The 14,705-nt window shown below is 40.8% G+C and overlaps 2 protein-coding genes across 2 annotated transcripts in view; one reads left to right on the forward strand and one right to left on the reverse strand.

Moving 5' to 3' along the window:
• LOC309549695 (sulfotransferase 6B1-like) overlaps nucleotides 1-14,705 on the forward strand; it is a 403,842-nt gene that overhangs the window by 281,354 nt on the left and 107,783 nt on the right. The gene's annotated exons all lie outside the window — the stretch shown is intronic.
• The window catches only part of SHPRH (SNF2 histone linker PHD RING helicase), a 222,116-nt gene that overhangs the window by 159,171 nt on the left and 48,240 nt on the right, over nucleotides 1-14,705 (reverse strand). The window contains exon 3 of the mRNA XM_082250133.1: nucleotides 6,126-6,255. Within this exon, the coding sequence (XP_082106259.1) occupies nucleotides 6,126-6,255 (130 nt within the window). The remainder of the gene's footprint in view (nucleotides 1-6,125; nucleotides 6,256-14,705) is intronic.

Consider the following 14,705-nt stretch of genomic DNA (forward strand, 5'->3'; position numbering starts at 1 on the left):
TACAGGAATACTACATAAGCTTTTAAATGTGTTGTATTGTGTTGGTTTTTCCTTTTGTATTTGTTTTTTTTTTTTTTTTTAAAGAGAAAAGGAAGTGACTCAAACATTATGGAGAACAGAACGTCAAGCGTTATTTTTCATTTAAGCCCTGTCCTGGGCTCATATAAACTTCACAAATTATACTACAATTTTTAGAACAGAAATGGTCATACCATTACTATCTTGGTAAAGATACTGATTTATACTCACTCCCACAATAGCTTCCTGCTGTACATATTAAGTGGTCAGCTTTCCAACCCAAGATGGCAAAACTCCAAACTCCATGTTGATGGACAATATTTTAACAAAGATATCAAAGTAAAAACTATTGCATGCACTGTTAGCCAGGCTTTTTCTGATTTTAGATTTTGCACTCCAGCTCTCACTGACACAAAGGTCCTGGGTCTGGTCTGTTTTTCTGAAAGCTTTTCATCATCTTTGTGGCAAAACTGCATAAGAGGAGCATCACAGGAAAAAACAATAATAAAGTAAAAATAATTTTCTCTAAATAAAATGTACTTCTTGGGGTATCTCAGGTATGTTAAAGGGAACTCAAAAAGAAACAGCTGAAAATAAACCATATAGCTAAACAATACATAATGCATTAACAGTGCTCATTGTCATGAAACAATAAATCATGGTGCATTCTTTTATTTTTTAAAGTAATCAAAAGGAATCAACTCTTTTTTTTTTTCAAATTTTACACCAGATCTCTGCAAAAATCATTACAGTTCGTTACAATAATGAAAAAAAAAAAAACACAAAATATTGACTGCATAAGTCTACACCTTCTTTGTGTCAGTATTTAGTAGATGTACCTTTAGCAACAGTTACAGACTTGACCCCATGTGAATAGGTTTCTATCAGCTTTGCACATATGTGCACTGCAATTTTTCTCCAAAAATGTTTTTTTAGATTGCATGGGAGTTGTAAGTGAATATTTTTAATTCCAGTCACAAACTTTCTATTGCACTGAGATTTGGGGTTTGACTTGGCCATTTCATGATATCAAATGTGTTTTTTTTTTAAGCCAATTGTGTGTAGTTTTTTTTTTTTTTGCTTTATTATTGGGGGATTGTGTTACTGGAAGACAGATCTCCCTACATCTAGGTTTCTTGCAGACTGGAGCTGGATTTTCCCATTCATCCTACCTTTTAGATGTATTCCAGGGTTTTTTGCATAAAAACCGTTTCACGGAATGTGCTTCCATCACCTTGCTTCATTATAGGATGATGTATTTTGTGAGGGATTAGCTCGGTGGTGGGTGTGGATGACCCCTTGGGGGGGTTCGTTACACAGGGAGATAGCCGAGAAGTGGTTGAAAACTACAGTGTATGGTTTTATTCTTGCAATTTTCTTCACACAAGTGCAAGCATCAAAAACCTCAAAATCAAAATAAAAACACAAGAAATCCTTGCCACTGTGGGCGGCTACCTTCACACACAGGAACCTACCTAAGGAGTCTGTCCCCAACCTACTGTTGGGCAGACTTGGCTGATCATACAGCAGACCATCAATAGTCCATTTATTTTCTCTTCACACAGAAAATGTCCCTTTGATTTTCTCTTCACATAGAAAACATCCATTTGTTTTTCTCTTCACATAGAAAACAATCCAAGACCTCACCTTGAGAAGTCTTCAGTCTTTCTACCCTCCTCAGCGCACATCGCTTCAGGAGGCATTCCTCTCCTATGCTCACACAGCTTCAGGAGGCATACATCTGACTGCCCTCCTCTACTCACACAGCGTCAGGAGGCAGCAATCAATAGACTTTCTCTAGACAAATTATAGAGGCCTTAATTTCCTCATTCTGAATAGCTGAAGGTTTTTCAACTTCCTTAAACCTTCCTGGCTACCTTTGCAGCCAACACCCTATAGTAATTGGTGAATTGTCTAAACCAAGCAGAAGTGTATCTCCCATCTGTGACAACACTCACAGATTTTCCTGACTTCCTGTCACAATTTATGATGATGCACACTATTTGGCTAACTACAAGCAAGGTCTTTGGGTCGATAGATGAAATATGCTTCTCCAATCTCAGCCACAAAAGCTTGCAACCTCTCTTCACACAGTTTCTTGGAGCCTTCTTTGTCATGATGTAGGTTTTGCCAAGATACAGTATTAGCTCACCAGGAGTTTGATCTTACTATTTTTTTTCCAAAGGTTTTCCAAAGGACAGTGCTATCTTTAGACACTATTCAGGGTCATTATTTACTTACCTGACTGAGATGCTGGCTCAAAGATGACACAATCATATAAATCCTGGTGCATGTGCTGTTCTTGGTTACATTCACAAATGGCTGAATAAGATCAGTCTTTGCTGGAACCTTTGTGAACATGCTTTTTTGGAACAAAGATATTGTTGCTGTATATTATAACATGTCAGGAATTTATTTATGCGGGTATTTGAAGTTTCAGAAATGCCCACTTTATTCTGTCTACATACTTTTGTTCGAACACTGTCATTAATTCACTACTAACTACTAATTCACTTAATTTTAATTTTATTTATGGATTTTTTTTTTCAGTGGTTTCCTAGATAGATAGGAAATATGTACAACAGTCTAAGCCAGCATTTTTCTAATGTTTCATGTTATCAAGTGCAAAAGACACATTTAACCTTTCTCAATTACGTTGGAGTTCAGCAGCGTGTATTTTGAGAACTATATATAGTCCAATCTTTACAGACAGTAGCATTTGCTTTGAATTTCTAGCGTTTGTAAACTGGTCCATTGGTAAACTTCCGAGGAACAATTTTCTTAAAAGCTAGATTGCAATAAACACAATTCTGTTGTAAATAACTACATGATTTTAATTATAAGGCAGGGCACACCCTCTTCTGACTCACAAGTGTACCTGACTTTAATAACAATATTTTGAGGATTGTATACCCTGCTGTTCCACAGTCTTTTTCCATCAATGACCTAGAAAGTTTAAATCCAGTGAAGATATGGCAAAGTAAAATACTATGTATTGTATTTTTAAATAGGATGGATTTCTTTTTTATGACTTTTCATCATACATGCAGAAATCCAGACACTTGAGATTAACTGGGAGAAATGTGTATTAATGCCGATGAATCAAAAGACAGGGGAATGGGACCAAGTCCCACTATGAGTACCACTTAAATATCTGGGAATACCTTAGAACCTTAGAACCAGCTGAAACTATAGATTCTAACGTATATCTGTTGATAGAATATGTTCAAAGTAAACTGAGAGTCTGGATTAAATTGCCAATGTCAGGGAAAATAAATTTATTTAAAACAATAATTTTACATAAGTGCTTGTATTTGGGAAACCCCTGTGTGAATACCTAAACAGATATTTAAAAAACTGAACTGCCAATTCTTAAAGTTTATGCAGCTTAAGGCTAGATGTAAAATAAAACATACAACGTTACAATACCCCAAAATGTCAGCAGGAATGGCATTACTGGATTTATATTACTGTAATATTATCTGATGAGCCAATTAAAACATTTAAGAACATGCATGAATAGGAAAGATTGCCAAGAGTAAAATGCCACTTGTTGACATTGGCACAGTCAGTATGGAAGGGGGCCATTTCAAATGAAGCCATGAGGAGATGTGAAGGACATCTTTGAAGGTGTTTCATAGACCTTCCAGAAGAAGTCACCATCCCTGCATCGTGATTGTGTTGTTTGTTTTTAATGCATTATCCTTGATAAACGTCTACTTTTGTGAAGATACAGCTTTGAAACTCATCTTTCGCCAACAGGAAACTGAAAATGAGGATGATTTGGAGATCCCCATCTCGGTCAAGGAGACCACTAAAGCCTTGCTTTGATCCCACTTGCCATATGGTAAGAGGGATCAACACCGTTTGGTGAGTGGGAATTCTTTCTACAATTTGCACGTTTAATTTCCTTTGCCTTTTTTCCTTACTCAAAATGGCTGCTGGATCACCCCTCCCTTTGTCTGACCAGAAAGATGTAAAAGCTAGATGTAAAATAAAACTTACAACGTTACAATACCCCAAAATGCCAGCAGGAATGGCATTACTGGATTTATATTACCGTAATATTATCTGATGAGCCAATTAAAACATTTAAGAACATGCCTGAATAGGAAAGATTGCCTAGAGTAAAATGCCACTTGTTGACATTGGCACAGTCAGTATGGAAGGGGGCCATTTCAAATGAAGCCATGAGGAGATGTGAAGGACATCTTTGAAGGTGTTTCATAGACCTTCCAGAAGAAGTCACCATCCCTGCATCGTGATTGTGTTGTTTGTTTTTAATGCATTATCCTTGATAAACGTCTACTTTTGTGAAGATACAGCATTGAAACTCATCTTTCGCCAACAGGAAACTGAAAATGAGGATGATTTGGAGATCCCCATCTCGGTCAAGGAGACCACTAAAGCCTTGCTTTGATCCCACTTGCCATATGGTAAGAGGGATCAACACCGTTTGGTGAGTGGGAATTCTTTTTACAATTTGCACGTTTAATTTCCTTTGCCTTTTTTCCTTACTCAAAATGGCTGCTGGATCACCCCTCCCTTTGTCTGACCAGAAAGATGGCGATCTCAAGAGGAGAACACACCCAACAGATAACATTCCTAGCTTGGAGGGAGTGTACCTTATAATGAACATAACCAATTAAGAAGCTACTAACAAGCAGATGACATTATGTTTATCTATGTACTAACTGATGATTCTAATAACAATATATAAATAACACTGACTCTGTATAATTAAAGCAGAAGATACTTCAACTCTGAACTCGTGTCAGCGTCTGAGTCTTCCGTGTGTGCACACATCGTATCTAATTAGTTCAGGGGCAGATATAATCTCGGACACTTCTGGTCCTATTCAAAACAGAATAATCTAATTTTAGACCATCTAAGAACATTTGTAGATAGTAATTTTTGGAGGCGAAAAAAGGTAACCACGTTAGAACAAGTTTATGACCGCAATATATTATGGGCGTTTGAATATTTGAGTGAACAATATAAAATTCCAAATAGACATTTTTACAAATATCTGCAACTTCAACATGTATTACAAGTGGAATTTGGTAAGGAGAAACCTAATATATCAAAGTACCCCTTTATAGGGATACTGAGATCACACGGGCCAAAGGGATTAATATCTAAACTTATTTATTTATTTATTATTTTTTACTTATATTTATTAGAATAAATTATGCTATGAGCCCACGAGGGTGAGGGATAAATGGCAAGTAGCTATCCCACAGATGAATGATTGTGACTGGGAGGGGGCTCTGCTGTTCGCACTTGATGGCATTTCCAGAAGTTAATAATAAAATGATTCCGCTAAATGTAATACATCAGACTTATCTTAGTAGATTGTATAAAATGGGCAGCATGCCAACATCAAGCTGTGTGAGGTGCCATCGAGAGGAGCAGATTTTCTCCATATGATGTGGTATTGTAATAATATCTTGGGAAATTGAAAACAAATTATAGATAAACTGTCAAAAATGTTAAACAGATTAGTCCCAGTTACAATAGGGGTAGGCTTTTTGGGGCTACTAGAAGATGAGCATTAGCCTAGATATACCAAGATATTCTTGAAAGAAGTATTGTTTATGGCAAGAAAACAAATAGGGGAAAGATGGATTCAACCTACATCTCCATTAGTTAGCTAATAGGTTAAAGCTGTAAACCAGATCCTACCATCTGAAATAATAATGTAAGAACATAGAGGAAATGTGCACAAATATCATAAAATATGGGGGAAGTGGAGTAACACTTATTTATCTCTTGATGATAGGTAGAAATGGCTATAGATTGAATTTAGGTAAGAAAGCATGGTACATAAAAGGAGGATATAGTAGCTAATGTGTGGAAGGGTAGAGTTAGGATAGGTGTTATATATGTGAGAAGCAGTTGGAATAAGAGCGTAATTGTAAGATGTATGAGAATTGTAATTAATGAAATTGTGATATTGAATTTTAAATATAAGAAAATATGCAATTAAGAGTGTTAAAAAAAAAAAAAAAAAACAACATTCATACACTTTCTAAATGACTCATTTATAATAGGATTTTAGTTAATTTATTTTCTGAGAAAGGTTTTACTACATAAAATATCCCCACCTGGAATGGTGATGTTATAGAATTTCTCTATGAGACGCTGAATGATAACACCAGATTTTTTCATTCTTCTATGCCCTTCACTTAGAAATTCAGGTTTAGATAAGCACGGCTCCACCAAATAAATCCCAACCTATAAATAGAACATAATACATTAGCGCAAAATCAACCCAACATACTGTACAAGTACATTAAGGAGCATGAGGAATAACACACACAAAAACATCCAGTTTTTCATGCTTTTTGCATGTTCACATGCTCTGGGATCCCTAAACCCTAGGGTGCAAATATCCACTTCAGCTTCTTTTTTTTTTTTTTATAAAACATTTTATTAACTCAATATAAAGATACAATTAGCGTAAATGAGGAACAACAATTTTAGAAATAATAACAATTGTAAATACCAGGCATGGAAACTCAACAGATTAGGATCATATATTTAAGAATGAGGATGAAAACATTCTAGAATCCTAGTTGTATGGATCTTTGCTTGTAACCCATTGAGGTAGGCAGAACACAACGAAGTAAAAAAAAAAAGGGGGGGGTGGAAGTGGAGAGGTGGTGGTGAGGAATGAAAGAAAGGGAGGGTGGGAGGAGGGAGAGGAGGGCATGAATCCACCACCTACAGTAAATTAGTCTCTAGCCAGTGATTGCATATGAAAAGGTTCCATAGAGGTGATTTGAGGTTGCATCCCTTGGTAGTGAGGAGAGAAAATCCTGCCATTTGCAAAAAAAGCGATCTGACGATGACTTGTGATTGAAGTCGGTTTTAAGTTGGTCTCTGGTTAAAAGGCTGTGAAGATCCCGTTTCACTTGGGTAATAGTGGGGCAGGTCTGGGATATCCAGTTTGCGAGGATGGCTCTCCTAGTCCCCAATAGACAGGTCAAAATCCAGATGCGGGGATACAGAAACGGTCGGTCGGTCCATACTTGGAATTGTTTGTCCCAATAGCCGAATATGAGTAAAAGTGGATCTTTGGGGAGCTGAAGAAGAGTTATGCCGTTAATGAAAGAGAGCACTTGATCCCAAAACGTGGATATAAAAGTGCAAGACTAAAACCAAAACCTGTGTTTCAAGGTAGGCCTGTCTGCAGCACACAGCGGACAGGTGCTGGCTCGGGGGTTGTCTTTGTTGGAGAGAAAAGGGATATAGGTTCGATGAAGGATCTTACGTTGGGTTTCCCTCCAATCAGCTTCTTAACCACACTTCTGTTCTGCCTCCACACTTGTGCTAAGCTTTCTTATTGGCCATTGAGGCTATCTGACGCATTTGGTGGTCTATAGTAAAGGTGGGGGAGGTGGTAAAGAAGCAAAACCAAAAAGATGTGGTAACTATGTAGTTGAATCCTAGATTTTTGGCTTTCCCGGAGTACTGTGAAATCATAAAATGCTACCAGCAATCTGAGAGGAGGGGGGTCTGCTTTAGGGATTGGCAATGTTTTGGAAGGAAACAATCTCCCATTAGGGCTGCAACTAACATTTATTTTCATCAATTAGTCATCAATTATTAGGCTTGAAGTGCACACACCCGCGCCATCTTGATGGTATGTCATCTCCTCTACATACGCAAGCGGAGTCACAGGTTGTCCTAATTGGGGTCACAATGCCTATTTAAACGCAATGCCAGTGACAGTATCACACCCCAGAAGATGTCTAGGTAGACAAAACGCGTCGGTTCAAGTTCTGTCTGTGCCATTGCGGACCCATGCTGTATACAGATCACATTTGAAAGCACTTTTTATCAACTGAATTGTAAGTGTTCAGAACTTTTAATAAATCCCTTCATTGTATGGTTTTACACTATATGGAGGCTTTTTTTCTTTTTTCTGACGATCTATCCACTGAGAGATTTTTGGGAGAAGAATTTATCTGTGCCTGAGAGTATCACTGCCAATTCCCTACTGAATCCTTCCATTGAGGGTGGATAAGGAGTATCCTAGTGTAAAGAGAGTCATACGGAGAGTGGAGGGATGAACTACAATATCGTTTTCCCCTTCCCTATCAGGTGTGCATACACCAGGGGTGTCCCAACTACGGCCCCCCAGCTGTTCAGGAACTACAATTCCCATGAGGCATTGTAAATCTCTGACATTCACAGACATAACTAGGCATGATGGGAATTGTAGTTCCTGAACAGCTGGAGGGCCATAGTTTGGACATAGCTGGCATACACCAACGCTTGAGTTGACTATTAGGCGTACGCCAAACTGGGTCCACTTGTTCCAGTAAGCCTCTCTGTACGTTGGTGGATTTTTTCACAACAATATTTTTTGGTCATGGGTTTTCACTCAGTATCCATTTGGAGCACATTTTGAAAATTCGTTTCATATACACTTATTTGGATTTATTTATGGACTATCATTTTTGAACCTTTTACTTAAATGTCATGTCACTTTCATTGTGATTTGTCATGTCACTATTTTGCTTTATCACTTTTTTTGAAGTTGTATATGTCTTAACACTCATACGGGTATTCCGAATCCTAACATATTTCTTTATATTTTCACATTGATTTAATATTGAATTACTCCATATATGAAATTCACACATGGTTTAGGTATCTATTAATGGCTACCTTATGGGTAATCATTCAGTAGCGCTGCACATATTGTTATAATTGTTGTTTACATTTGTCCTGTGTTGTGCTGGCTGCTTATTCGGACATTAGCACCATATTCTCTTTTGTTTTATATAGTTAATGCATTCTATATGTAAGCCAACTAATCGGCTGACCAACTAATCGATAATGAAAATAGTTGGCAACTATTTTTTTTGTTGATTATGTAAATTCGTTGTTTCAGCTCTACCTCCCATAGGTTAATTTTTAAAGTGAAATTAAGGCCTCCTCTCATAGAGAAGTGTATAATGCACATATGTGCATCTGTGGTGAAGATTTGTTCACACATACAGTGCATATTTAGCTTTCCACTAAAGTTCACCTAATGCATCTTCCTGTAATGGTGTGGCCACTGCGACGGAACCGGATATCCCGACTGGGTATCTCCGTCAAGAAGCTGCTTCCTAAGCTCTGAAAAACGAGATCCGTGAATCTGGCTATAGTTACCCCAAGAACTAGACAGTACCAGTTTTGGAGTGAACCAGAATAAAACTGTTTATTCACACACAGGCACAAAAAGATATACACTGTGGGACAACCCCCTCCCCCATAGCAGCCAATCCAAATACACATATACATTACATGATAGGTTGATCTTAAGGCAGACAGACACAATAGAACAATGGGATACAGACACTTAACAATAACAAACCCCACCTCACTATCTAGCAATGGTCTATGAGACACTCCTATAATATTTTAGCAATCTGAAAAGTCAAATTGTTTATCTTCATATATTTGATATTGTTTAGAAATGTTATTGTCCCAAGTGAAGAGGCCCTTCACTCTTTCAACACAAACCACACATATAGAACCCAGGATAACCAGGGTAACAGGAAATGCTGAGTCAGGTGTGGTTGTACAGCGAGTCTGATTAGTGCAGACCCGACTGGGGTTCTTGGTCACCCTGTGCCCCTAATAAACACAGGGGGACTTACACATAAGAGGGGCCAGGGAAGCTGGACAAGGAGTTTCCCAACTGCTCTAAAAAAATTTGGGTTCCACAAGCCCCCCACCCAAAGTGACTTACCTCACATCCACGATACTGCACTGCTCCTGAATTCTGAGCAGAAGTGCCACATACATGCAAACTTTGCCTGCCTCCACTAAAGTGGGATAAAAAATATGTTGCAAAGGGCATGACTTGTAGTTTCTTAATCAACATCTGGCCTCACCTAGTCCTGCCAACTGCTTTCTGGATTGACAGCACTGCTGCATTTGCTGAAACCCTCCCACTGTGAGCTGCAGTGTATGGAGTGGGCATGTGAGAAAGAAATTAACCACTTGGTGCCCGCGCTAGAGCTGAAAGACAGCTACAGCGTGGGCTTAAAATGCAGGGAGGACTTTCGTTCTCGGCTCGGCTGATCACAGATCGAGGTAAAGGGCCAATCGCAGCAGGCCCTTTACCATGTAATCAGCTGTCAGCCAATGACAGCTGATCATGGAAGTAAACAGAAGCCGCTTAAAAGAGGAAAGTTGTTAACCAGCTTATGTTACAGGGACATCGGTCCACTCAGTGCCCACCAGTTCTGCTAATCAGTGCCCATCAGTACTGATAATCAGTGCCACCTATCAGTGCCCATCAGGGCCTCTTTATCAGTGTCACTTATCAATGCTGCCTATCAGTGCTGCCTATAAGTGCCCATCAGTGCCACCTATTAGTGCAGCCTCATCAGTGCCTCCTGATTAGTGCCTAGCAGTGCAGCTTATCAGTGCCCATCAGTGTAGCCTCATCAGCGCACATCAGTGAAGGAGAAAAATTACCTGTTTGCAAAATTTTATAACAAAGACAAAAATCTCATATGGGTACAGTGTTGCATGAGCTCGCTATTGTCATTTAAATTGTCACAGCACTGAAAGCTGAAAATTGGCTTGGTCAGGAAGAGGGTATAAGTGCCCAGGAAGCAAGTGGTTAAGGAAGATTTTGCTTAGTGAGGGGAGATAAATATAGATTTTTACTTACTTGTAAAATCCTCTTCTTGGAGTACAGTACAGAACACAGACTCCTTTAAATCTTGACCATGGGTTATACTGTATATATGCAATATAAATAGAAGAGAAATTTCCGCGCTAGATGTGACAGAAAACCAAATGATTGAGAACAATAGTGAGCAGCTAGCACAAAATCAACTAACAGTGATTCAAAAAATACAATAAAAACCAAAAAGTGCAGCGCTGAAATCAGTATACAATTATATAGCTGAAAAGCTCATATAAAGAAAACAAAAAAGGAGAGGGGATAGTGTCCAAATTAATAGTCCCAATATTAAGTGCAGAGATGTGAATCCACGTGCAAAATAACTTTCTTCCAGTGACACCAGGGAAAAGTGTAGGAAGGGGACACCCTTGTGCTCAGGTATAACAAGCAGCTTACCGAAATTCCGTGGCTGCTCAATTTAATGAGACAGCCTCTCCCAGCTAGTAATAAACCAGTAGGTCAACCGATATCAAGCTCAGGTGCTTCCAAAGACTCCAAAAGCCGAAAGCCGTTTCCGGTGTGTTGTTAAACCGATCACATTAATATGTGGCACACTTGGAACTTCTCATAAACTCCATTGAACGTAAAGCCATATGTAGAAAGAAACAGAGGCCCATAGCGTAATCCCGTAAACCAATAGGTAAATTTATTAAAAAACTACTTACAATTTAAAAGACAAAAACAGGCATGTAGTATGTGCCGGTCATGGATCTAACCGCGGCATCCCGCAAGTCTCCAGATCAGCATATGGATAAACAGCCGGCTTCGTTGGGGGGCGTGTGGACGTTTACGTCTGGGATCGCCAACGTTTCGTCATAAGAAAGACTTCTTCTGGGCGTGACCCCAGACGCAACACACACGCCTATGTACCCCCACACCTATGTCACATGACGGTCAACTCTGCCAATGGGTGTTCAATCCCAGGGGGGCAGGAGTAATATGTTAATAACTCAATTCTAATAGGTTAGAAGACCAAAGGAAACCGTCTGGAGATAGGTGGCACAAAACGCTAATAGGAAGTGACGATCTGTCTTCCTTAATGCCCATTCGTTCAATAGGCAAAGGGGCAGGGAGACGGTCGTCACGTGATGCACGTCACATGATGAACAGGAAGTGATGATCGGTATCCTCCAATGACTCATCGTCATCCGGGCGGAAGTGACACGCTCACGCCCATAGCTGACAGGGTAAGAGGGCGGAGGCGGAGGAGCGGTCGTCACTCCAGACACATCCCTTGCAACAGGAAGTGATGATCCTCACTGTTCAAGAATGGTGTCAACAGAGTATGTCAAACCCTTGTAACAGGAAGTGACGATCCTCACTGTTCAAGAATGGTGTCAGCAGAGTATGTCAAACCCTTGTAACAGGAAGTGAAGATCAGTGAGGATCTTCTTGTGAACAGTGAACAGTGAGGATCTTCACTTCCTGTTACAAGGGTTTGACATACTCTGCTGACACCATTCTTGAACAGTGAGGATCGTCACTTCCTGTTACAAGGGTTTGACATACTCTGCTGACACCATTCTTGAACAGTGAGGATCATCACTTCCTGTTGCAAGGGATGTGTCTGGAGTGACGACCGCACCTCTGCCTCCGCCCTCTTACCCTGTCAGCTATGGGCGTGAGCGTGTCACTTCCGCCCGGATGACGATGAGTCATTGGAGGATACCGATCATCACTTCCTGTTCATCATGTGACGTGCATCACGTGACGACCGTCTCCCTGCCCCTTTGCCTATTGAACGAATGGGCATTAAGGAAGACGGATCGTCACTTCCTATTAGCGTTTTGTGCCACCTATCTCCAGACGGTTTCCTTTGGTCTTCTAACCTATTAGAATTGAGTTATTAACATATTACTCCTGCCCCCCTGGGATTGAACACCCATTGGCAGAGGTGACTGTCATGTGACATAGGTGTGGGGGTACATAGGCGTGTGTGCTGCGTCTGGGGTCACGCCCAGAAGAAGTCTTTCTTATGACGAAACGTTGGCGATCCCAGACGTAAACGTCCACACGCCCCCCAACAAAGCCGGCTGTTTATCCATATGCTGATCTGGAGACTTGCGGGACGCCGCGGTTAGATCCATGACCGGCACATACTACATGCCTGTTTTTGTCTTTTAAATTGTAAGTAGTTTTTTAATAAATTTACCTATTGGTTTACGGGATTACACTATGGGCCTCTGTTTCTTTCTACATATGGCTTTACGTTCAATGGAGTTTATGAGAAGTTCCAAGTGTGCCACATATTAATGTGATCGGTTTAACAAGACACTGGAAACGGCTTTCGGCTTTTGGAGTCTTTGGAAGCACCTGAGCTTGATATCGGTTGACCTACTGGTTTATTACTAGCTGGGAGAGGCTGTCTCATTAAATTGAGCAGCCACGGAATTTCGGTAAGCTGCTTGTTATACCTGAGCACAAGGGTGTCCCCTTCCTACACTTTTCCCTGGTGTCACTGGAAGAAAGTTATTTTGCACGTGGATTCACATCTCTGCACTTAATATTGGGACTATTCATTTGGACACTATCCCCTCTCCTTTTTTGTTTTCTTTATATGAGCTTTTCAGCTATATAATTGTATACTGATTTCAGCGCTGCACTTTTTGGTTTTTATTATACTGTATACAGCCCTCAAAATTTCCACTTGCCTGGTCGCATTTGGCGAGTGGAATTTATTTGAATGCGAGTGTTGCAGCTTGGCTCAGGTGGTTGCCGGTCGCTCGGCTCGGCTAGGGTGGGGGGCGGTTCTGCTCGGCTTTAGACAAGCCGCAGGAGCTGCCTCCCTAGTCATCTCTATGGAGGGCTGTGAGCCGCGCTGCATGCTGGGAAAACTGAATTTTTGTAAAATCTTACCTGTAAAATTCCTTTCTCTGAGTCCTCCGACAGTCGCCGCCTCTTCATATTCGTCACATATGGGGTATTAGACTTTGCTCCGAAGGAGTAGCTAGGCAACAGAATATGTTAACATTAAAGCTTTTAACATATCCCACCCTCAAGGGGTGGTCCACTCAGTCAATACCCTCCTACTTCCTGCAACCATATCTCAGTTTCAGTGGAATAGCAGTAGAGTATACAACCAAACCCCAAAAGAGGGGCGGGGGCGGCGACTGTCGGAGGACTCAGAGAAAGGAATTTTACAGTTAAGATTTTACAAAAATTCAGTTTTCTCTTACGTCCTCCGACAGTCGCCGCCTCTTCATATTCGTCACATATGGGGACGCCCCAAAGCAGTGCAAACATGAGGGGTGGGAAACGCATCCGCGCCGAAAGGCAACGCAGTCTCCGCATCAAAGAAAGGAACCTTACCAAAGGAAGGAAACCAGCTGGGCTACAGGAAAAAACAATTGCTCAACAGGAGCAACAACCCAGGAAAAGACAAAGAACCAGGGGATAAAAAACTTATCCCAACAGCCAGAGGTCCCCAACAAGGGACCCTAGGGAATTGCCGCACTAAGAACCTTGCGGCCAAAGGAAGCATCCGCCGATGCCTGAACATCTACTTTGTAGAATTTTGTGAAAATGTGCACGGTCGACCAGGTCGCCGCCTTACACACCTGGGCTACAGAAGCCCCATGACGACAGGCCCAAGACGTACTCAGAGATCTAGTAGAGTGCGCCTTCACAGGCACAGGGGGAACCTTCCCCTGCAAGGCATAGGCCTGTTCAATGGTCTGCCTGATCCATTTGGCGATGGTAGAGGCCGACGCCGCCATGCCCTTCCGAGGACCCTCTGGAAGAACAAACAAGGAATCCGTCTTTCGAAAAGACTCAGTCGATTTAAGGTAAACCCTTATCGCCCGAACAACATCCAAAGAATGTAGTCTCACCTCTTTCGGATGTTTAGGCTTCGCGCACAGCGACAGCAAGACAATATCCTCATTAAGATGGAATTCCGAAACTCGCTTCGGAAGAAAAGAAGGATTAGGTCGCAAGACCACCTTATCCAAATGAACAACCAGATACGGAGACTTGCAGGACAAAGCCG

This window comes from Pelophylax lessonae (assembly GCF_965119305.1).
Source record: "Pelophylax lessonae genome assembly, chromosome: 3".
In the NCBI taxonomy this organism is placed as follows: domain Eukaryota; kingdom Metazoa; phylum Chordata; class Amphibia; order Anura; family Ranidae; genus Pelophylax; species Pelophylax lessonae.